The 25417-nt window shown below is 41.9% G+C and overlaps 1 protein-coding gene across 3 annotated transcripts in view; it reads left to right on the top strand.

The window, feature by feature from the left end:
- Positions 1–25417, top strand: part of SAMD4A (sterile alpha motif domain containing 4A) — a 240429-nt gene that overhangs the window by 878 nt on the left and 214134 nt on the right. The window contains exons 1-2 of one of the 3 annotated variants that reach the window (XM_077122586.1): positions 20–326; positions 481–1109. In XM_077122586.1, the coding sequence (XP_076978701.1) occupies positions 914–1109 (196 nt within the window). In that variant the 5' untranslated portion in view covers positions 20–326; positions 481–913. Of the gene's footprint in view, positions 1–19; positions 327–480; positions 1110–25417 lie in introns of those variants that run through there. The other 2 variants (XM_077122584.1, XM_077122585.1) reach the window with 2 other exon arrangements.

Genomic DNA, 25417 nt, shown 5'->3' with positions numbered 1-25417 from the left:
GGGGAGGAGGGGGAGGATGAGGAGGAGGAGTAGGAGGAAGGAACTCGGGCTGCCGCTGCCTCCGCCTCTGCTTTGCATTAGGCTCCCGCTCCGCCCCCGCGCCTGCACCCCTTCTCAGCCGCATTGCAAGTTTTCTGCGCGGTGGAGATCTGTTGCTGGTTTTGGCGTTCGCAGGCACAGACCCGGAGGCCACCCCGGGTGCGGCGTGCGGGGAGCACCACCCGTTCCCAGCGGCAGCAACAGGAAGCTACGGGGTCCCCTCCGGCACCTGGGAAAGAGGCTTTTCGCCATCCCCAGGACGGGAATAGCTCATCTCCCGCATCCGGGTGCGGAGGGGGCAGCTGGAACTGGGGGGAAGCGAACCACCCGTGAGCCCACCCCTCCCCACCCCCCCAGGCCCGGGGACCTTCCGACGCACTCATCCCCGGGCGCGCGCCCTCGCTGGCCCAGGTCTCACTGCAGCCCTTTCTCTCCTTCCAGTGGTGATCGCCGCTCGGGAATGCGGGTGTGAAGGGTCCGAACTGCTGCCCAGCGGGGAGGAGACCCCCCCCACCCCCGGACGCCAAAAATCACCATCCCGAAGCTGCGAGAAGGGGGGAAAACAGAACATACATCATTCAGTTGTGTGCCTTGTGGAGATTTAAAAAAGAAAAATAGTTATTTTTTTTTTAAAGAAATATTTCCGTCTGTCATCCTCCCTGGGGAAATCAGCCAGAACCAGCAGAACGTAACTGAAACCAGTCGAGAGAGGCAGGAGTCGAGGCGGTACCTGCAGCGTCCCGGCACCAGAACCACCTTGGAACAGGACCGCGGCTTCGGTGGCCGCGGGGCTGTGGCTCCGCTCAACTTTGGGGCAGGAGGGGCGGGCGGGGACGCCGAGGGGGCATTGTAGACCGAGGGCAGCCCCCTCACCATGATGTTTCGCGACCAGGTCGGGGTGCTGGCGGGCTGGTTTAAGGGCTGGAACGAGTGCGAGCAGACTGTTGCGCTGCTGTCGCTGCTCAAGCGCGTGAGCCAGACCCAGGCCCGCTTCCTCCAGCTCTGCCTGGAGCACTCGCTGGCCGACTGCGCCGAGCTGCACGTCCTGGAGGGCGAGGCCAACAGCCCGGGTAAGTGCGCGCCGCCGCCACCCGCCACCCCGCTTCCCAGCCTGGGGCCCGGGCTCCGCCCCCGGCCGCGGCTTCGGCGGGCACCCAGCCGACGCGAGGCCCGCAGAGCCCCTGGTTCCCTTCCCCACCCCCTTCCCTGGTCCCCGCCGCCTACTTTCCGACGCTGGCCGCTTGGTTTCTTTCTTTCTTTTTTTTTTTCTTTCGGCCCACCGTGAACACCTTCAGTCCCTTGCGTGTGGTAGCTAGGGTAGCATGAATGATTGATTTTTCTCTCATGAAATTTCCTGGGAAATAAGTAAGTCAGGTCACGTAGAGTCTGGATTTTCTGGGCTTTTTTTTTTTTCTTCTTTTGGGCAACGTGGCTTGCTGGATTTCTGCAACACAGGAGGAAGCCCGGGACTGCTCTTCAAAAGCCAGTTTTTGATAAGGCTGTTCGTGGGATAAATGAAAATTCAATTTTGTTATTTATTTGTCCCTACGGATATCCTGGTCTTAGAGCTCTGTCTTCCGAATAATATGTAGGTGATGCTTCAGACTATTAAAATGACATTTGCAGTGTGTATATTACCTGGTTACACTTACGGTCATGACGTTATCCATACTGAATTTATGTAAAAGGTCTGGTAGAAGGAATAGGCCTTGATGCTTTTTATTAGGAAACTTTATTGAATATGGCAATTGCTTCTTACTACCTTGCTAGTATTTCCAGACACTTCAAGTAGTATAGAAAGTATATATACTTGAAGGGGTCAGCAGTTTGCCATTTACCAGCGTGGGTAGTAACAGGCTGAAATTCTATCCTGGGGGGTGGGGGATGCTGGGAGTGGAGAAAGGTCTGCCAGTTGGGATTTTGAATAGGAAAAATTCTTTCGGCCATGCTGCACCAGGAGATTGAACAGAGCCCCCGGAGTCTAGGCAGAGGAAAGAACGCAGTCCTTTCTTCCAGCTGTTCCCTGTTAGAAGGGAGCAGAGGTCTGGGTTGCCATTTGATGACAAGGTCCAATCCAGGACAGCTTGGCCCCGGGGGACACTAAAGTGAGCGTTGCCTTTAGGGCAAGGAACCGGAGGCCGGCCTCCTCGCTCGTGCAGTACTCATGATGCTGAAAGCACTAGAATGGGATGTTTCCATATATAGGATGGAAGGCTAGAAGTGACGCTTGAAATCCTCCCGGTCCTTTTCTTGACCGGTCAGGACTGCACCCAAAGGATCCTGGGCTGCCAAGTATGGAGGGCCCCTTCAGTTCCTTCAGTTCCACATTTATAAATAGCTGAAGGGCCAGCCTCCTTCTAAAGGGTGTGCAAGCATGATGAAGATAACTGGTGATCCACTCCTTTTGCTTCCTCCTTAATGGGACAGGGCAGCTTCCCTGGTGATCAGGTCCACCTGCTTGGCTTTGCTTTCTCAGGTTTGCCTAATAAGGTTATAGGAACTTTTGCATTTTATAGAATGCAAAGAATTTAAGTCCAGTAATTTATGTTGAATGCTTGACTTCAGAGTTTGCATGGAATGTTTGAAATGACGATTAATCTTTAGGTAACTAAAATGTTGGAGTAACATTTTTTCCTTTTGAGTGACAGAGAGGACATTTCTCAATAGAGCCCCAATCAGGTCAGTAAATAAAGCAAGTAAATGTATGATATTAAAAAAAAATTGCTTAATTTAAAAATGTTGTCATTTAATAATCCCCCAAAACTGAACTTCTGTGTGTTTTTCAAAATTATTCAGTCATTTTTCCCTCAAATTTTTTTAGCATACGTGTTTGTGTAAGGTACCTACCTGTTAATTCATGCTGCTAAATGGTGTAGGTGTACAAAATATAAAACCAGGATGTAAAGTTAGGGACCAGTTTTGAGTTTCTGGATTAATCTTCAAACCTAGCCATTTGCCTGCTTGCAAACTTTAAAAAAATTTTTTTTGGCATGGGCAGGCACCAGGAATTGTACCCGGGTCCCTGGCATGGCAGGTGAGAACTCTGCCTGCTGAGCCACCATGGCCTGCCCTGCTTGCAAACTTTTGCACTTGTTTTGCCATTTGGCTGGGACAGGAATTCATTAGTGAGCTCATACAGTGGTTTGGTTTACTTTGGAGTGTGGGGATCATAAGGAGCACCAGGGTTTGTTCAGATGTAGCTGCGTCTGGATTGTGGCTGCCTGCAGAGATGGAACCTAGCCAAGAAAGAAGAATTGGAGCAAAAGGCCCATTTAGGCACCAGAGTAGAGGGCATAATGTCAGGGTGAATCCTTTAGACCCTCTCTCAGAACATACTTTTAGCTTAGACACAGTCCTAACTAATTCTTTTGATTTGAAAAATAATCCATAGCATATTAGGGCTAGTACATTTAGAATGGAGTGAAGGACTGCTATAACTAGCAGTGAGAAATGACCCCTGAGAGCTTGACATCTGGGAATGAAACAGAAGAACCATAACTTCAGATACTAGAAAACTGGGGGAAAGGAAGGAGGTGTGAAGGCTTGGGAATACTAAGGTAGGAACTTTCTATCAATGCTGCCAGCATCACTCTATAGTAACATAAACCAGCAGCTGCTGTTTACAATTAATGATACAAAAAGATGTATTTTGAAATCTATTCTTTAAGAAGGCAGAGGAATATGTAATATATTTTTTGAATATTTACACCCAACTGAATAAACCCCCAAAGTTATTTTGGTGTATAAAGCTCTTGCCCATTCAGAAAACTACGCTGTTCAGAATGACTCATTCATTGGATGGCTAAGATTTCCAATACCAAAACCATCATGAGTCATTTACTTTATTTTGTAGTCCTCAGTTGAACAAACACACATATTTTGTTAAGTGTTGTAGAAGCTTTAAAACTTGGTGAAAAAAAAAAAAAGAGTGGGCCGCAGTAACTCAGCAGGCAGAGTTCTCACCTGCCATGCCAGAGACCCGGGTTTGATTCCTGGCACCTGCCCATGCAAAACAAACAAACAAACAAACAAAAAGTCAACAGCTTGGTGAGTAGGAGCCAAATTCATATCTCAGTAGATTAAAGAAAAATAATAGAGAAAAAATAACTGGTCATAGTATGAACATGGCTGTCTTTTCCCAGGGTTGGCTTTAAAAAGAGAGATATCTAGCACATTGAGCATGCTTTATTTGAGTTCATGGGTTGTATCTATTTTGGGGGTGGTGGTACATTGACCAGGAAGTGAACCCAGGTCTCCAGCATGGAAGGCGAGCATTCTACCACTGATCCACCCATGCACCCTTCATGGGATGTATTTTGATAACTAACTTTTCATTCTCTTAAACTTAGAATTTGTTGAGCATCTAGTGGTTACCTGGTTCATCTTTTGCCTCAGATTGGTGATCATCCGGAACCCAGAGGAAATGGTTGAATCAGTCCCTGTGGATTTGTTTGTTGGCTTTCTATATTTTTCACCCAAGATTTGGTCAATGGGTGTTAGTTACGATCAGTCATCTAAGAAGAATTTGCTTCCAGGGCTTTCATAACCAGCTCAGACAATATTAAGACTTCTGGCCAGTTTCACTTTGTAGATGACTGTTTCTGTAGCTAGAAGGTTGTTTATTACCTGCAAATGACAAAAAATGGAATCCACTGATTTTCCCTGCAGCTCTCCTGCAAAATGGTTATGTAGTATGGTTTATATATAATTCTTGTCCCTAGGACTTGACATACATTTTCCAGTAGAAACAATGTTAATGCATGGAATTTCATTCACAAGTTAATCCACCAAGATTTTTAACCCCAAACGATATAACCTTTATAGGGAAAATAGTGTATGTTTGTAGTAAATAAATGGCAGATTATTGCTATACTTATAATTAAGTACAAAAAAGGATGATCTGACATGGTGGCGCTTGAGGCAAAACTAACTGGGAAGATTGAAAAGGTCTGGGCATATTTGATGGCTTTAGAGAGTGAAGATGTTGCTTCTATGATTTTTGTGGGTTTTTTCCTTTCCATAGTACAGATATGCCATATTCTACTCTGATTTGCTTTTTTAGATCACAAAAAATAGTTCTTTCATTCATCTGTTAATCAGTTCATTCAACAAACATTTTCTGACTGCCTGCTATTTTCCTGACCCATTGTTATGCAGTGGAAAAGCAGAAGCAATTTACTATATTCCAGGTTCCTAGCTCAGTGCTTGGTACTTGATAGATATTTAGTGTTGAATAAATGACTGATACAATGCCATAGGTGCTAAAATATAGGTAGGGTAATATAAGGGGGAGAGGGGGGTCGGGGAGCACTGTGAACCTAGCAGCCAATTGCCTAGTGGAGTTGGGAAATAATTCACTAATGAAGAGAAATGTTTGAGTTGAATCTTCAATAGAAATTGGTTCAGTAAGTAAAAGGAATTATAGAGACTGGGGAAGGAAGGCGTTTTCCAAGCAGAAGAGATAGCATTTATAAAAACATTGCCTTATGAAAAGGCCTACTTTTGTGCAGGAAATGGTGAGTTCAGTGCAGCCAAAAGAGTGTTGAATGCTAAGCTTTCAGAGGCAAAAGTTGCAACAGGAGAGGTAGGTGTGCAGGACTTTGTTGGCCAGCTAAGAAATTTGAACTTAATCCTGCAGAGATGACAAAGAACCCAAGTGGACTTTTAGGTAGGGGAGTACTGAGAATGAGGAGGGGAAAGAAATGGAGTTAAAAGATGAAGGGTGTATTTCATTTTTGAGAAAGCTTAGTTGGCATATGTATATGATCCTCTAGTGGAAAGAAATGCGAGGAGATAAGGTTTGGGTCAAACAGTTTCTGCTTTGGTCACCTGGTGGCATTGTCAGCTCAGAGCAGGTTGGTTGCTGTCAGCCCTGATGTGTGGGGTAGAAGCGAAGGCTAGAGAGAGAGAGAGAGAGAGAGGAAAAGAAGGCATTGTCCAGGTGGCTGTTTATATGTCCACAGAAGGACATATGTTGTAGAGGACCCAGGTGTCTATTTTGAAGTCAGTCACATTGGGCTAGCCAATTAATTCCTGAGCCTCAGTTTTTCTCATCTGTGAAATGGAGATAATAAAATCTTGTATTGTCCAGATGTCAATTATTGATAATCCATTGATGTCTTATTCTATCCCTTAGGTTTAAATTTACCTCTGATTAATATGGAGCTAATGTAAAGAATATTTTCCTTAATGATAGGACGTCTTTTTACTTAAAGGATTGTCAAGAAGAGATTGCGGTTGTTTGGAATCCTGAAAATATATATCTGCCTTGCTGCACTTCCTACGTGTGCTTTGTCATTCTGTTCCCCATCATAGTGGGACCTAAAAAAATACAACACTGACCCAGTTTTCCCATATAATTTGTCAACACTTTTTCCTTTCAGTTGGTAAATGTAAAAAGAAGAAATCATTTTGTGAATGAAATGTTCAGGGACTTGATATAAGAAACGCTTTTCACTTAGGGTGTTGTCATTTTCTTTGGGTTGGCCTGGGATTTCTGTGGAATCGACCGATTGTGAATTGTTGCAGGTCGTACCTTCGTGGTCTTTGTTGTGAGTAACTTTGTTTGGTTGTTTAGCTTGGCACTCAAGAACTTCAGCAGCGAAGTATATGTTATAAACAGGGCCCCGGCGTAAGCAATTAAAAAGCAGACAAACTTCTCATAGCAGTCATATTGGTGTGTTTATGTTTGAATAAACAATCACAGGTGAGATGTTTGTCTCAAAACCTGAGATGTAACTGAAAACTCCCTGGTATGTCCTGTAGAAATGTAATGCCATAGAAAATTGACACCACCAGAGAAGAGGGAAAATATTGCTCTTCTTTGACTGGAGGAGAAATTTGGAGATTTTCATCCTTGGGTGAAGTGCCTTGTGAAGTTCATTGGTCGGGAAAGCTGTGGTGCTCATATGATATATATATATATATAAAATGTAGTCACTACTTCAGGTTTTTAGCCTGCTCCTTCCTTTTTCAAACCTACTAATCTTTCCTCCTGGGGCCTTACTGAACTCAACCAATTTACATAGATTAAAATGCAGAATCAGACTGAGGTCCATGGAAGCTGCCTGAGGCAGGATTCTCCTAAAAAAGCAAAACTTTCAGAATGGGAATGAGCTTTCCCTTTTGATTAGCCTGGTCAAAGGTTTGGGTCTTGCCCAGAGACCTGCTCCCAGTAGCCACCTCGGAGTTCAGAAGAACTAGCCAGCTTATATCAGAGCCTGGGACTCTTTGGGACTCAAAAGCTAATTCTAGAATTTCGTTCCTACCCCACAATCAACATTTTAAATAAAATTTTCCTTGTCTTAGTTTAATAGGGAAAACATCCCAAATGAGTCAATGTGTTTTTGTTTGTTTTGTTTTTGCATGATAGATGATGCTATTAAAAGCTATCTGGCAAAGAGTAACCTGTAAGAAACCTCAAGCAAACACCAATTCGCCAAGCACCTCCACACAGACTTGAGAACACGGTGGGTTGGGTAGGTTGAGAAGCTGATTGGAAGAGGTAAACTTGAATGCATCAGTTGAAACAAGTGCTTTAGGACTTACAAGACTTTTGCCTTTTTTTGGGGGGGGGGGTGCATGGTCTTAAAATTGAACCCGGGTCTCCTGCGTGAAAGGCAGGCATTCTAACCACTGAACTACCCGTGCACCCCACTTTTGCCTTTTAAGTAAAAAAAAAACTGCCACTAAGGAAGCCACACAAATAGGGGACTCTGTGCATGTGCTCTGTACAGGGGCAGGCTTCCTGATCCTTCCTTGGAGGGATGGGTAGCAGTAGGTTAGAAAGAGGGAAGCATGATACATATTGTCCATCAAGAATGTTTTCTTGATAAATGTAGAAAGGGGCATCCATGGGTTCATCCCAATACTCCTCCAGTTTCTAACATGATGGTGGGAAACATCTGGTCACCTAATATTTTCATTCCTTTTAAGTATCCATAAAATTATGAGACTCAGCAATAGTTCTCTTGGCTCCTTCCAGAAAGATACTTTTGTAGGGTGTTTTGATTAGAAGTAGCGTTAAGCAGTAACATCTGAAATGCTTCTAGGAAAAGATAAAAGTGTCTCGGACCACCAGTTCCTCTCAAAATTTAATGTGTATACGAATCACTTGGGGAATCTTGTTAACCTGAAAACTGATTGAAGAGATCTGGTCTGGAGCCTGAGTGCCTTTGGTTTTAACAATTTCCCAGGTGATATCGATGCTTGCTGGTCCATAGACCAAACTTCAAATAGAAAGATCATAGGCTATAGGCTATCAGCGAGATGGAAGGTGGTTGAGTGGTCATTGGTAGAGCGGCTTTCAAGTTTTGGGGATGTTTATCAGAAAAGTTCTTTGTAAGTGAAAGCTTACAGGGAATGAAGAGCCCGCTCCCCCACCCTCTACTCCTGCCCCCAGACGCTAACCCTCATTCTCCGAGAAAAAAGTTTGAAAATCTCTGGCCAAGCACTATGATTTTCCTAGGCCCAGAGACATTAAGCTTCTGACTCTCCTCAGTCCAGTACTCTTTTCACTATCTCTGCCTCTATCCAATGTCATTAGCCTGTGAGAGTCCTTGTTTTGGGTCTGGTTTTAAGCTGCCAAGATGGTTTCCATGCAGGATGGAGGACTGTTTCCTCTCTTGCCTACCTGGTATTATTGCTGTGAATGGTCATTTTCAGACTCTCCAGAGTTTATGGCAGCTTCAAATGTAGAGTGGAATAGAGTTTCCTTAGATCTTATGGAAGCACCTCTTTGGAAGGGAAGCAGGGAGCCAAAGATGGGATATTTGTGGGGGTGCTATATGGTCAGTCCTCATTAGTAATGCCCATCATTGTTCTGGAAAATTCTCCATGGACTCTTTTACTTAAAGAGCATGTCAGTGGTAAAAGTGTGTTCCATATGATGGAATCATTGGCTTAAAAATCTTTTCAAGGTTTTCTTACCACTCAAGCAGTATGCTTTTGTGCGTGTGTGGTCTGGTTACTCATTAAATTACATGAACATTCTATACACCACTTTCAGCAAGAACTCACTCCCTGGACCTCTGAACTGCCTCTCACAGCTCAAACTTTGAGTCTGGGTTTGAGAAAGGCAGAGCTGGCGGCTCTGTTGCAGCGTTTCCCCAAGCTTTTTGGACATTCCCCTGTTGGAATTTCCAGGCATTCTGACGATCAGCATCCCGTGGAAAATGAGGCTCCAGGAAAGATTCCTTTTTTGCTGATGTTGTGGACTGTAAAGTTGGAAAGAGGAGGAATGTTACTTCCCAGACCGGATGGGAGAGATCTCTTCCCACTTCCCCAGCGCACTCCACTCCCATAAAGCACAAGCATCAGAATTCCTGAAGCGGCATACCCTGATGTGCCAGTAGAATTCGAGTGTTTGTATGTGCAGCATAAATACGTATATCATGTTGACTTTCACCATGTATATTTCTATCTGTGTGATTATGTGCACCTAATATGCATCAAGACGTGTGACTAAAATGGCAATGCTGAACCACTTCTGATTTTTCTGAGCGTCATGAAGGAATAGGGAGAAACATACAAGCCCTGAGATAAATAACAGTGTCTCCATTTGAAAAAGAAGAGGAGGGATGAAGTAGGTTCTGTGTGTTGTAGAAACCTGTGAGGTTAACAGTGATCCTGTGTAAGATACTACAAAGTTATTTAAAACATGTCTTATGAGTGTTGGACAAGGAGATAAGAAGCAGCATGATTTTCCTAAGAATGGGGCGAATGGGTTATAGAAGCTAAGGTCATTTCTTCGTTGATGGGGGAATGGAAAATAAGGGAGCTAGCATTTGCTGAAAGACTTCAGGGCTCTGGACAGAACACAGGCATCTGGGAAGTCTTCCATATCTTCAGTTTCCACAGAGCCTTTGACAAATCTTATTTTCTGTTTGACAAATTATATTTGCCGATCAATGATGTGGAGAAGTAGCGGCTGGGTGATAGCAGCGTTGTGTGGTTTTAGAGTGGCTTCCATGGCTGACAGAGCTAACTCCAGCCTTAAGGGAGGTTTTCGGTGCTGTGCCTGGGGACTCACCTACCTGCTCGGCATCACCAAGCATCTTGATGGTGTGTGACTGAGCGTGGGTCCTCGAGAAAGCAGAGCCTGAAGCAGTGGCTTTGGGCACCGATCCCAGGGAGCAGGGCCTTGGAAGAGAGAAGCAGGGAAGGAGGAAAGCCAGGCGTCATCAAGCTGGTCACAGCTGTGGACACCTGGGCTGCCACCCCACGGGCTCCTGTGAGAAGCCACATGGAACGCGCCTCAGGAGCGGCTGAGGGATGGAACAGGGGTCCCTTGTGCTTCCAGGTTTGTACATGCCTGAGTATGAGTTATTTCTGTAGGGTCCCATGTTGTGCTCAGACAAGCCCCAAGTCGAAAAGCTAGAGAAAAGTGGTACAACTAAGGCAGAGTGCTGTCAGGTTGTTCTTTTGTGAAGCCGGTGGCCACAGCGAGGGCTGCAGTGTCAGCTGGACTGAGCAGATGTGTTTATCAAACCTGCGGATGAACCTGGGAGGGAGGGCTGAGGGCTCAATGACAGGATTGGGATCCAGAATGTTTGGGTATAAAAGGAGGTCATACGGTTCACTGAAAGTGGAGTCCCTGCATTTGCATCCCCTATATCAAAGTTAGAGGGGGCATAGAGGGGGAAAGGACTTCTGGATTTCAGAAGACATAAAGTTAGTATGAATAATGTTGCAGTGTCGTTTCCCCCCAAAACACTCTAGTCCCAGGATGCTAGAGTGTGATGATATTCCGAAGAAGAGGCGTGATCCCTCCTATTTGCTCTGACACCAGACTGCACCTAGACTACAAGTTGGGACGTGGCCGGAGGAGGCAAACTAATGGTTGTGAAAATTAAATGCTACATATTCAATAATTAGATAATAAGCTCAGCATGCGGTCTGGGCATGTAGTAAGTGCTCAATGATTTTTTTTTCTAGATTATGTAGATATTATCTCCATTGACTAGGTGAGGAAACCAAGATTCAGAGCGCTGGAAGCATGCCTAAGGTTCCCAGGGTGATTCTGATCCTAAAACCCACGTGGAATCCTTGCCATCCCCCTCATACTGCAGAGCTCTTCCTGGTTTTTAGTTGAGTGAAAATGTTGGCCTTTAAAAGAAAAGTGCTTGAGGACATTTAATGGTCATGTTAATGTATTTCACTCCAGCGTTTTATAAATTTCATCTTGGAAGATTCTTTTCAGCTTGCCAATTTAAAAGTCCCCCTTATTTATCACATTTTAACCCTGTGTAGCTCCATATAGCTTGCCTTTTTTTTTTACCACTAGCAGTTTTCTTTCCCTGTCTCTTTTTTTTAATAAGTGAAAGGCAGTGATTCAAAAAATTCCTTTCCTTTAAAGAAGATTTGGGGAATGGAGGCCTCTGTGGCCTCTGCACGAATGGGCAGGAAATGGGTAGGCAAACAGACTTTGCAAACGGCAGAGAGGAAAAAGAATAAGGAATGTGTTACCTAATAGCTCATGGCATCCTTGATTTTGACAAACTAGGAATTGATTGGCTGAGGCATGATCTCCTTAAGCTCTGGAATTGGGCAAAGCACCAACTTGAGGGCTGTAAATTAGAGCAAGTTCTCCCATTGTTTGTAGATGGTGGAAATCCTCAGATATTAGTTTAGGAAACTGTATGTTGCAGTTGGTATAGGAGTGAATTCTGTTTCTTTCAGTTTGTAGCAGCATAAAATTAAGGGGGTGGAACAGACCCTTTCTTTTCCGGTCCCTCTGTTGAAGATTTGGGCAGACCGAGGTCAGCTCAGGGCACCTCGTAGTAGGGGAAGGGCTGGTGCTACACCCAGGCACTTCCCTCCCATGTATAAAATAGACTTTGTGTCTCAAACAACTTTTCCGTGGCTGACTCAGCTGCCATGGTCGTAGCATCAAATGACTGTTTGGGCTGGGAACGAGGCATACTTTATTTTTACCTGAATTTCAAAGGCACCCTTCATCAGGATAGTTTCTTGAAGTCATTTCCAGACCACCCTCTCTTTTTGTTTCTTTGGTTACCATGAAGCAAACCATTTGTTTTTATTGGAAGATGATTACCACTCATATTTTGAAATTGCAGAGTTACAGTGTAGGAAGTTTTGGCTTTATTTTAGCATGTTTTAATCACAGTTCCAGTAATGTCTTTTGGTTTGTGCAGAATCTGACTCAGCTGCCGTGGAATTATCCTACAACCCAGCAAAGTCCCAGGAACCATTCATGTTTGCTCGCTGCCCGTGGGAGAGCTTTCATTCATTCACTGTTGGGCACTTACTGACCGGGTGTTGATTTGCATGGTGATGTGCTGCCCACCCCACCCCCCCACCCCCCTGTCCCTCGGCCCCACCCTTCCTGACCCTTCAGCGCTTGCTGGCACCCTGCGTGCACCTCTGTTACACACCGGTTACAGCATATTGTCCTTGTTTACCTTTTTGATTAGACACAACTTAGTCCCATTTATCCTCCTCTGTCCAATACTGGCACATGGGTGGGGCTCAGTATGTTTTGTTGAAGGAAGGATGGAATGAAGGCAAAGAATGTAACTCACAACCCTAGTCCATAAGGAGTTTATCATCTAGTTGGTGAGAAAAATCTGTGTAAAGATTTAGTAACACAACAGGACAAGATGAGAATACTGAGGCTCTTACTGGGAGGTATGTGATAAAGGCCAGATGAGAGGCATAAATGCTATTTATCTCAGGCCCCTACAGAAGACCCAAGTTTTAGTCTTAGCATCGTTGCTTACAAGTCATGTCACTTAGTAAAAATTACTTCAACCCTCTGAGCCTCGGTTTCCTCATCTGTGAAATGGAGTTATCACTATTGAAGTCGCAGGGCTCCTGTCAGGATGAGATGGGATTGTATATGAGTAAAGTACTTTGTAAACTGTATCAGGTTATACAAATGCAAGATTACATTATTCTCAAGGGACTATTTGAAACAATGAGATTAAAAAAGTGAGGAATGTGGATGTTTGAAAGGTAACCATGAGTTCTTTTTCAGAGCTTTTGTTTTCTGATTGAGAAAACACTTTTATAATTGTACTAGTGACCATAATCCAGGCTTACTTGGCAGTTCCCTGTTTGTGTTGTACAGTCCAGTGGTTTTTTTGTTTTCTAAAATCTCTATTCTTGTAACCTTATGTAGAACCTAACATTCTCCGTTTTAGCCACATTCCGTATATGTACTGTTAATTACATTCACTGTGCTGTACAATGTTGTGCTAGCATCACTGCCTTTGCTGCATCCCATCCATTACCAAAACTTTTCTGTCACTCCAAATAGAAACCTTGTACGATTTAAGCATCAACTCCTCATTCCCTACACTGACTCTGGCACCTGCTAGCCTATATTCTAGTTTTTGGCTCTTTGAGTTCGTTTAATTATTTCTTATCAGTGAGATCATACCATATTTGTCTTGTGGTGTCTGGTTTATTTCACTCAACGTGATTCCAGGTTCAGCTATGTTGTTGCATGTGTCAGAGTGCCTTACTTTTTATGATTGAATCATACTCTGTGGCACGCACATTCATGTGTGTGTGTATACATACCACACTTTATCCATTCATCCATTGGTGGACACTTGGATTGCTTCCATCTTTTGGCAATTCTGACTAATGCTTCTATGAACATTGGTGTGCAAATATCTGTTCGAGTCTGTGCTTTCAGTTCTTTAGGATATATACCTAGAAGTGGGATTGCCAGGTTGTATGTTAATTCTGTACCTAACTTTCTGCCTTCTGCAGCAGCAGTACCATTTCACATTCACACCAGCAAAGAATGAAGTGTTCCTGTTTCTCTACATCTTCTCCAACACTTGTAATTTTCCATTTTTTAAAAATAATTACCATTCGAGTGGGTGTAAGATGGTATCTCATTGTAGTTTTGATTTGCATTTCCTAATAGCTAAAGTTGTTGAGCATCTTTTCATGTGCTCTTTGGACTTTTGTATAACTTCTTTGGAGAAATATCTATTCATGCCTTATGCCCCTTTTAAAATTGGATTTTTATCTGTGTGGAGTCAGTAGTAATGTCTCCCTTTCATTTTCAATTTTAGTTATTTGTGTCCTCTCTCTTTTTTGTCAGTCTAGCTAAAGCTTTGTCGATTTTATCGATATTTTCAAAGAACAAACTTTTGGTTTTGCTGATTCTCTCTATTGTTCTTTTAATTTCTTTCATTTATCTCTAATCTTATTCTAGCTTTGGGAGTAGTTTTTGCTCTTCTTTTTCTATATCCTCCAGTTGTGAAGTTAGTTCTGTGATTTGACATGTTTGCTTCTTTTTTTTTCTTTATTTAGGCATTTATAGCTATAAATATCCCTTCCAGCACTGCCTTTGCGGCATCCTGTAAGTTTTGTATATTGTATTTTTATTTTCCTTCATCTCAAGACACTTCCTAATTGCTGTTGTGATTTCTTCTTTGACCTGTTGGCTGTTTAAGAGTATTGTTTAATTTCCACATATTTGTGACTTTTCCATTTTTCCTTCTTTTATTTATATCTAAATTCATTCCATTGAATTAGAGAAGATATATTGTATGTTTCATTATTTTTGAGTTTATAGAGACTTGCTCTGTGACCCAACATGTGATCTATCCTGAAGAATGACCCGTGTGTACCAGAGGAGAACATGTATTCTGCTGCTGTTAGGTTAAGTGTTTTCTATGTCTGTTATAGTTGCTTTAGAGTATCAGTCAAGGTTTCTATTGCTTTATAACCTTCTGCTAGATGGCGTATCCATTATTGAAAGTGGTGTATTGGAGTCTCCTATTAATGATCAAATGTCTGTTTCTCCCTTCGAATCTGTCGATATTTGCTTCATGTATTTGGGACTCTACTGTTAGGTGCATATGTATTTGTAATTTTTATGTCTTCTTATTGCTAGTATCCAATGATCTTTGTCCACCACAACTGTTTCTTACTTAAAGTTTATTTTATCTGACATCAGTACAGCTACCCCAGCTCTGTTTTTGTTAGTATTTGCTTGGTTATGTTTTGCCCCCATTCTTTCATTTTCAACCTACTTTTGTCTTTGCATTTAAGGTAATTATTTTGTTAAGAGCATATAGTTATATCGTGCTTATTTACCCATTTTTCCAATCTCTGCCTTGTGACTGCTGAGTTCAATCCATTTACATTTAAAATAACTACTGATAATGCAGGACTTTCTTCTGCCATTTTGCTGTTTTTGTCTTTGTAAGTCTTATAACTTACATGACCTTCAATTCTTCCATTAATGCCTACTTTTGTGTTTCTTGGATGTTTTGTGTTGTGCCATTTTGGGCCACTTCTCATTTCTTCCTGAATGTATTTTCAGATATTTTCTTTGTGGTTAGCATGGCATTAATTTTAACATCTTAAATAGCAATCATTTGAGATTTGATAGCAACTTAACTTCAGTAACATACCCATTCACTGTTCCTATATCCCTTTGTCCCCTACCTTTTTTTATTACTTGTTATACTTTATATTTTTGTACACTGTATGTCTAAAACCATAGCTTTATCATTACTTTGTATGCATTTGGATTTTAGCACCTGTAAGAAATAAGTGGAGTTACATGAAAAAAAAATGCAATACAATAGTCCTGGCATTTTTTATTACCCATATGGTAATCCTTCCTGGAAAGCTTTATTTTTTGTGCTGCTTTGATCCACTGTCTGGTTCTATACCTCTCAGTTTGAAGAACTCCCTTTAGCGTTGCTTGTAGGCTAAGGCTGGTGATCATGAGCTCCTCAGCTTTTGTTTATCTTGGACTGTACTAATCTCTTCCTCATTTTTGAAAGCAGTTCTCACTGGATATAAAATTCTTGGTTGGCAATTGTTTTCTTTCAACACGCTAAATATGTTGTACCACTGCCTTTTGACTCCTTAGTTTCTGATGAAAAATTGCTCCTTAATCTTCTCGGGATTCCCTTGTGCTCGCCTGTTGCTTTTCTCTTGTGGCTTTCAGAACTCCCTTCTTGTCCTTGGCATTGGACAGTTTGACTGCCCTGTGTCTGGGTGCGGTTTCTTTGAGTTTATCCTTTTTGTGGTTTGTTGTACTTCTTGAGTGTGCATATTTATGTCTTTTGTTAAATATGGGAAGTTTTCTGCTATTATTTCTTTGAGTATTTCTTCTGCCCTTTCTCTCTTCTGCTTCTCCCAACATGTGTATATTGGTACACTTGATGCTATCCCACAAGTCTCCCTTAGACTTTGTTTGCTCTTTTTAATTCATCTTCATTTCTGCTTCTCTGAATCTGTTCAATTTTCTTGTCTTTGCCATCACGGATACTTTCTTCTCCTACCTCAAGTTTGCTCTTGAAACCATCTAGGCAGTTTCTCATTTTGGTTACTGTGTTCTCAACTCTAGTATTTCTGTTTGGTTCTTATTGAGAATCTCAAAGAGAGTCCTCTATTGTTCATTGAGTGTTTTCCTCATATCCTTTAGTTGTTTTCCTTTATCTCCTTGAGCATACTGAGAACCATTTTTTAAGTGTTTTTCTGGTATGTCCAAAGTCTGGCCCTCTCAATTGATTGTTTCTGGATTTTTGGCTTGTTCCTTTGGATGGGCCATCAATTTCTTTTTCTATGTTTGTCTTGTAATCTTTCTTTGCACACTAATTTTTAATATTTTGAATTGTTAACTCTGGGATTTAGTCCCTGAGCTGTCTGATCCTCAAGTTTGTGTGCAGCTAGTGGAATGACAGATATTTTCTTGAATTCCAGGAATGAATTGAAACAAACCAAAGCAAAAATCACCTTTCACAGTCTTTACAAATAGGTTGTGCTCAGGCCGGTGTTCTCCCTCAGAACTTAGCCCTCTTGTTGAGAAGATCAGCTCAAGACAAATGTGAGATGCAGGGTCCTCTTTGTCTTATCTGAGCTGTGTGGAGCCATGAGATCTGCTTCTTTTCTTGGACTTGTGCCTGTTGGTGACCTTAGGAATACTCCTGTTTACAGCTTACCAACATGTGTGTGAATGTCCCCTCTCCTTCCTTTGAAATAAACTTTTATCCCCTCCTGGGTGCTCTCTTGTATAATTTACTGCAGGTAGTCCTTTGTCCCAGGCTATTTCAACTGAATTCTTTCTCATGCTGCCCCAGCTGTCTGTAAGTAGCTTCTCTGCTCTCAGGACAGCCTCTGGGGGAGCAAGTCTGAGATCATTTCCCTGGCCTAGTTCTTCAGACTTCACCCCATAGATTGGCACCAATGTACGTGCACCCCAGCATGCACACAGGGCCCCACTGCTTGCTCTGGAGTGGGGCCGGCAGCTGTGTAAGCTGCTTCCACCCTGTTTTGTGGAGAGAGGATGAGGCCAGCAGCTGTACCAGGAGCATCTTCTATGGCTTTTTTTTTTTGGAGGGGGAGCAGTGCATGGTCCAGGAATCAAACCCGGGTCTCCCACATGGAAGGCGAACATTCTACCACTAAACCACCTGTGCACCCATTCTTCTATGGCTTTTGAAGCTGAGTTTTCTTCACTCAGCACTTGCCCAGTTAATGCAGCCCTTTAACTGTTTACCATTATTTTGAGGAAGGATGCTGTCTTTATGATTCCTCTGTCTCTTTTGCCCAAGGGAGTTTGAAACAGCGGCTGCCCTTAAAGCAGAGCCCCCAGTGATCTGAAGTAGCTAATCAAAAACAGTGATCAGGGCGGGCGATGGTGGTGCAGAGACAGAGTTCTCACCTGCCATGCCGGAGACCTGGGTTCGATTCCTGGTGCCTGCCCATGTAAAAAAAAAAGAAAAGAAAAGAAAAACAGTGTTCAGAGCACACCCCGATACCCTCTGGCATTTGGAGGACTAGCTCTCTGTGTCCTACCCTGGCACCTGGAAGCTGTGCCAGGAGCCTGAGCTGCAGTCTCCTCTGGTGCCTAACATGAGCCCGGGGATGAGATATCATAGCCACTTCAGGCTGGATGGAGCCCTGCTTTACCAGCCTCTTCCTCCTGCTCCTTCCAGGTTGCTGCACAGTGTCCTCTGGACTCCTGGGTTTCCAAAGAGTTGATTCCATTTAGTTCCTGCCAGTTCAATAGTTGTGTCAGTGGAGGGACTCATTCCTAGAGTTTCCTGCTCTCCCATCTTCCATCCTCCCTGGATCTCTCTCTCTCTCTTTTTTTTTTTTTTTTACCTAAGAGGTAACTCTTGATGAAAACTATTCTCTAACTTAAAACCATTTAGTGGAAGCCTTTGAATGTTTTTTGCAGACCTTAGCCAAACAGGAAAATAGTTATGCTCTGTGTTTCTTTCTTTAATCTTGTTCCTACCTTCACCTTTCAGTGAACAAGTGTTACTTAGAAGAGGCAAAACTTTTCTCATCGTTCTTGTTCATTGCTTTGCTTCATTTTGTTTTGAACAAAATCTCCCTAGTCATTTCCCTTTTATGGCAGAATAAACTGTCAGCACATTTTCCAGATTTTTGTGGTAATTGTAGGTGATCTGAGCATAGATAAAATATTGAAATTGTGAGCCGAAGGGTCATAGTTGAGCCTCATGTTTGATTCTGACATTAAACTGCCTGTGGGGGCGGGCCATGGTGGCTCAGCGGCAGAGTTCTCGCCTGCCATGCTGGAGACCTGGGTTCGATTCCCGGTGCCTGCCCATGAAAAAAACAAACAAACAAACAAAAAAAAAAGCCCTGCCTGTAGGTTTTATGAAAAATACTGTGGGTACATATATGTTTAGTTCAGAGCATTTTAGATAGGACTAATTTGGACAGGCCTGGCTATGCTGGTTTTCTTTAAGAGTCTCCTATTGTTTTTTGTTTTTAATTTTTAATTTTAACAAGAAGTTTAATTTTTTTTTTACCTTTTTCATTATTGCTATCTGACAGAGACTCTGGGAGAGGAAATCCTGTGTTTATCTCCCTTGTGTCGGGTTGCCACATAAAATACAGGACGCCCATGTCTCGATATTCATGGTTTATCTGAAATTCAAATTTAATTGGGCATCTTGTATTTTTATTTGCTAAATCTGGTGATCCTGTGCCGAACCAGCAGTGCCCCCTAGTACCATTAAGTGAATGGCACATAGGAGCTGTGTCCACCTCTTATGAGGAATGAATGATTCCCTTTTTCAGAATCCTATTCTGTAGCCTCCTGTTAGACGAGCCCATTGGACCCGAGCACGAGATTGGGGCTCTACCTGTATTTGGATGTGCTCTCCTCCTTTGCTCTTCTCCCTTTGTTCTTCTTCTTTGAACTGATTTGAGCTTTCTCCATTCCTCTGTAGTTGGTGGAATCGGCTGGATTACGTTTTGTACTGCTACCCACATCCTGACATTCCTTGACAGTTTTCAGATATTCTCCTACACATTTGAGTAGAATGGATACTGAAATCTATTTTGACAGCTGTTAAAAATCTAGGCTGCTGTTACAGCAGGTTAAAGAGGTTATTTGTAACACTAGTATTATCCAATGAACATTTTTGAAAAAGTGTGCACACTGTTCAGGCAAATAGTAGTTTATAGACTTTAAATGATTTTGGGTTTCACAGTTCAACCATCAAGTAGAATGCTTTTAGGAAGTATACACCTAGTAATATTTTCCCTACCAATGTAGTAATCTTACACTACAATGTTTTCAATTATCGGTGCCTTTTAAAATGCAGGCGTAGAGTCTTTAAATACAACTAGCTTAATGCCAGCTGTCCAGTTGAGAACCTTCCCTTTAAAAGTGATCTTTGAACAATTTCATAAAGAATGGATATTTATAGCATTTTGCTGTTGAGCTGCTAAAAGAGGGTTCTATGCAAGTAACAGGTGGCTTCAGTTGGCCTGCTTTCACTGAAATTTGATTCAAATAAAGCACTGCATTATTTTACTATTGGAATCGTGATTATGCGCTAGACAGACTTCATGTTGGACAAATTGCGATTCAGTTTTGAGGTTTGGGTTAGGGTGGGGCGCCTTGCATGTTGTGGGGTAGAAGAGCTGTATACATAAGACCTAGCAGCTGAGGGAGGCAGCATCGGGGCCGTCTTTACGCACACAGGAGTTTTTATCAGAGAGGCATTGTTTCCCTTTAGATTTAGGAGCAAATGTTCAGATGAACTCTTTGGACTTGAATGTTATTTTATCTCAGGTCCAGGGCTTTGAAGAGGGCTGCGTCAAGTTGTGATCAGTAGAGTGCTTAGCACATTTTAGGCACTCAGAGTAAAAGTTGTTGAATGAAAGAAACTAGATAATTACATGTGGGTTATTATTTAACTTTAAATGTGATTTAATTACTTAAAATAGAAGATCTTTCAGTTATTGTCCTTTACCCAATTGCTTGGCAATACAATTGTTCATTTGTTTTCTATTTAAAATAAGTGTTCCATCTTTATAGTAGATAAGATTATAACATAAAGAATTAGAAGCATTTAATGGATGCAGTAAAAATTTGATACATGAACTACTTTTTTTTTTTTTTTGCTTATGGTGTTCAATCAAACTATCTACATAAGTTATATTAGGAAATGCACTAGTCAAAATATAAATTTTGTAACAAATAAACATTTTTTGCTTTAGTCTCACACGTAAGGTGACATTTTAAAATATTAAATACCATCTATTTTCAGCACCCTGCAATAATGACATTCCTTTGTTCTTCCTCATGCAAAAACATTTTAAAAATTTGTACATTGTACATTTTACTATTATTATACACTCTGATCATTCCTAGATTATACCATCTTTAACATCTTTCTTTCTGATTTCATTTATGTCCCCAGCCCTCCTCCCTCTGTCATTCTCACATGCAGCTTCATTCAGTGTTTTAACATAATTGTATTACAGTTAGGTAGTATTGTGCTGTCCATTTCTGAGTTTTTGTATCCAGTCCTGTTGTACAGTCTGTATCCCTTCAGCTCCAATTACCCATTATCTTACCCTATTTCTATCTCCTGATGGTCTCTGTTACCAACGACATATTCCAAGTTTATTCACTAATGTCAGTTCATATCAATGAGACCATACAGTATTTGTCCTTTAGTTTTTGGCTAGTCTCACTCAGCAGAATGTTCTCAAGGTCCATCCATGTTGTTACATACTTCATAAGTTTATTCTGTCTTAGAGCTGCATAATATTCCATCGTATGTATATACCACAGTTTATTTAGCTACTCGTCTGTTGATGGACATTTTGGCTGTTTCCATCTCTTTGCAATTGTAAATAACGCTGCTATAAACGTTGGTGTGCAAATGTCCGTTTGTGTCTTTGCCCTTAAGTCCTTTGAGTAGATACCTAGCAATGGTATTGCTGGGTCATATGGCAATTCTATATTCAGTTTTTTGAGGAACCACCAAACTGCCTTCCACAGTGGTTGCACCATTTGACATTCCCACCAACAGTGGATAAGTGTGCCTCTTTCTCCACATCCTCTCCAGCACTTGTCATTTTCTGTTTTGTTGATAATGGCCATTCTGGTGGGTGTGAGACTATTTCTGGGAAATGTCTTTTAATAAGTATGCTTTTTCCTATGACTGAAAAGATGTGGAAATCAGGTCCTACCAAATTGGGCAGAAGAGTTTTTTAAAAGACAACATTCTTACAAGAATAATTATTACATATCTGCTCTAGAAAAATAGAAAAAGGGAGAAAAATCACAGGAATAAAAATATAAAGCACCCCTATTCCTCATTTTACTGAAAATATTGAGTCCTCTTTCCTACTGTAAAATACAAAATTAGGACCATGTGAACATATTGTACAGGGAAATATATGTGTGTATATACTGTTGCATGAAAAATATATTTTACATATCTATAAAATACCTTTTAAATTTTAATATGTAATATTTTAATGAATCATCACAAATTCTTTTACAACAGCATGTTTAACAACCTTGTAGCATTCATGGCATGGTTGTACCAAACTTATTAATCCAGGCTTTTCCATTTGGACTTTTAGGTTACTTCCAGTTTTTGACCATATCATGAATAACTCCTTTAAAGCATAGTTATTGCTTTAGGACATATGCCTGTATGCTCAGTTTCTGGGGCAAAACACATGCTTAAAACTTGCATATATGGCATATTAACTGTACCGTTTTTCTGAAAGGTTGCGCCAACAAATGCTGCTGTAAGCATTTAAATGTGTAAATTCTTGTACACTCTTTTGAACAATGGCTATTGTTAAAAACAAACAACAAACCCTTGTCACTTTGGTAGGGTTTCATTATTTTCAGGTACATTTCTTTCTTTGATGACACATTCTCATATGTTTATTGCCCTGTTGTAGTTTTTATCCTTTTTTTTCAAGTTCTTTTTCCACCTGAGCATTTGTTTATTTTTCTTATTTATTTATACAAACTCTTTGTCGTATGCTGAAAATATTTTTTTCCAGATTTGTGTATTTTTTTTCTATTTTTGCATGGTGTGATCCAGAACTTGTAAATTTTTATGCAGTCTGTTAGTAGGAAAAGGATTTTTGAGAACTAGCCATGTTTCTGTCAGAAGTGTATCTTTTCCCCCTGAGTGGTACTGTTTAGTTTTCCAGCAATAAGGAAGAGGTAACAGCTAAGTCTTAGTTTAATCTTTTTTTATGGGAGTTTTAAATTAGTAAAACTTGTACAGCTTCTAGGAATGATAACCTTTCTGTATTTGCATGGTATGTTTGAACGGTATGCCACAGAGCTTGAATTAGTATTTATCCTAGAAAGTTCTCACTTCAGAGTTTGGTCTCTTTGATAACAACTTAAAGCATATTAGAGGTAGGACAAGAGTTAAACTAGATAACTGACTCAGTGTGTGTGAAATTTTCTGAAGATGAAGTCATTTGCCCAGTCATCTATCAGGAATGACCAGAGAAGGAGGTGGAAGCAGTGGATGCCATCAGTCTACTGTAGCCAGTGGTTCTGGCTCACAAAGACCTACAAGCCTCATTTGTGACCATGTTTTCATCTCCACTTTAGTGTGTCTGAATTCTGTAGCCATATGTGGTGTGAATAATTTTGTTGGATTTTTCCACGATGATATTTTCTGGGTCCAATCTGTATCAAATTTATGTTACCAATCTAAGGAACAAGACTTAATTTGGGCAAACAAAATTATTTAAGAGGCCAGGGGATGTTAACATCAGTTAGATCCATTGATTCTCAATGTGCCGAGGACAGATGTCCATCCACAAGGGACTAAGGTGGCTGTGTCAATCATTCATTCACTACTTTTTCATTTTGGGCCTATTTACAACTACGTTCTTTGTGAGAAAGGACGTGTACCATGGTTTTTGTGGATTCAGCTGTGTGCAAGATACAACCCTTTCTCTGATTTGAAAGCAAAGCTCTTTCATTGCTTTGATTTGTTTTAATCATAACTTAACAGGTGTTCGGATAAGGCAGGGGTTCCTTCGGATGGGACTGCCTTTTCCCAAGAGGTATGTGTGCTCTCTTCATCATATCCTTCAAGGCTCCCCTCAGATGTCTCCGCTCAGAGAGGGTGGTCCCTAAGCACCCTCTCTAAGCCCCTTACCCTGATTTATCTGTCATCAGGGTTTCCACCACCCTATGACTTCCAGTGTCACCTGTGTGGTTGTCATTCAGGTCCTCCCTCTAGGATGTAAGGCCCACAGAAGAAGTGTGTTTTCTGGTCGCTGCTTTCCCCCTGCATGGAGCTGGTATGGAATATTGCAGGCCCACAATAAATATTTGACAGATGAACTGATACCCTGACTATTTGGATGCCTACAATGTGGCCAGCACTGTAAATGGTGATAAGTGCTGTGAAGAAAAATAAAGCAGGGCAAGAGGATAGAGAGTTCTTAAAAATGTCTATCTAAAAAGGACTTGAGCTCTAAAAGGTGGATGGAGGCTCACTGATTGGGCCTCTTCTGTGTCCTTCCTTGCCCAGACTCTTCTAGATTTGTCATGCCCACCCTAGCCCCCCAGTGCCCCAGTCCTCCACCTTCCCATCCGCTGTGCTGAGTGTCTTAGGTAGTGACATTACATTCTTTTCATGCCTCACCCGAAGTTGACCTTCCCACTTAAGTGGCATGAAAACCTAAACGCGCATTCTGTTTCCCAGACTCCCACCTAGTAGGCTTTCTAGCAGCTAGCTCCTTGCAGACTAGCCAAAAGGCTGTTTTAGGTTTTGAGAAATGGGAGAATGTGTTCAAGAATGCTCTTATTTTAGATGTTTTTTTTCTGCCTTAATATTCACACGATACTGAATTTAAGTCCCTTAAGAGATGCATCGTAGAGGGATTGAAGGGGTTTGAAAATTAGAGTTCCTAATCTCAGACCTTCTCATTTCCTTCGTTGCTGCAGTACCTTGTCATTCAAGCCTTCTAGGTTCTCCGCCTTCCAAAGGTGGGGTGGGAGCGCATGAAGAGAATGGAGGTGAGGCTGTGGTATGGTATCGCCATGACTGGAAGGAGGGTGCTGCTGGGTTTTAGCACCCAGAGATGGGGCTACCCAACATCCTGCAGTGCAGGAGACCAGTTGTGCACAAGGGAAGTTGTCTTGTCCAAAAGGCCAGTGGTGCTTCTGGTGAGAAATGCTGAAAGCTCTATCCTGTGTTTCTCAGCAAGGGTGGTCCTGGCTCGAGGAGGTGTTTTGAAAGTTTGTGGGGGTGTCCTTGGTTTTCTCAAGATAAAGGGGCTGGTTTGCTACTGGCATTTAGTAGGCAGGGTCAAGGATGCTAGAAGCCCTGCAGTGGGCAGGACAGTTGCCTCCCATGGAGAATTGCCTCATAATCCACTTGGCTTACAAATGTCCTCCAGCGCTAGGAAAGTGTAAAACCTTTTAACCCTTATCTGAGCTTAGCAGCAACTCTATAAACAAAAATATTTAAGTTTTCCAGGTATGAAAACCATGGTGTAAATTGAAGGAGGTCTTTTTTTTTTTGTCTGGAATTTTACCAACAGTTGTTTCCTGTGTCAGTCTCATTGCTGTGGTTTAGGAATTGGCATTATCAGTCTGCTTGCACAGCTGTCAAGTTCACAGTGATTGTATTTTAGGGGCAAACATCTGGCCGCTTCATTATGTCTTCTAGATCTCTGCATGAACATTTACATATTATAAATGCATATTATATTAGAAATTATTTGACCTCTACCTCCCCTTTATATTACACCTAGGTCTTAACACTGATCTTTAAACATTGTATGTAGATTAGGTTATGTTATCTGTGATTTTTATTTCAGGATCGTAAAGGGGGCATAACGCCTGATGGGTTTGAAGACCTCTGCTCTAAACCAACTCGGCAGTCATGTTTCTTACCATCTCCTACACAGAACACTGTATCAACCAAAGAGAGTTGCTCTGAGTCTCTTGGTTTCTTTTCCTCCATGTGTGCCTTAAGCTCAAATTACCCCTTCTCCTCAAAATCCCTCCCAGCTCCCCTTCCCTAGACCCCACCCAAACATCAGTGCCCAGGTCCCCTGCCAGCCTTGTGAGCTCATTGTTCCTCAATCATAGCTTTGT

The sequence above is a fragment of the Tamandua tetradactyla genome, chromosome 12 (genome assembly GCF_023851605.1).
Source record: "Tamandua tetradactyla isolate mTamTet1 chromosome 12, mTamTet1.pri, whole genome shotgun sequence".
NCBI lineage: Eukaryota > Metazoa > Chordata > Mammalia > Pilosa > Myrmecophagidae > Tamandua > Tamandua tetradactyla.
The sequence above is the reverse complement of the archived record's forward strand: the minus strand, read 5'-3'. Positions and strand labels throughout refer to the sequence as shown.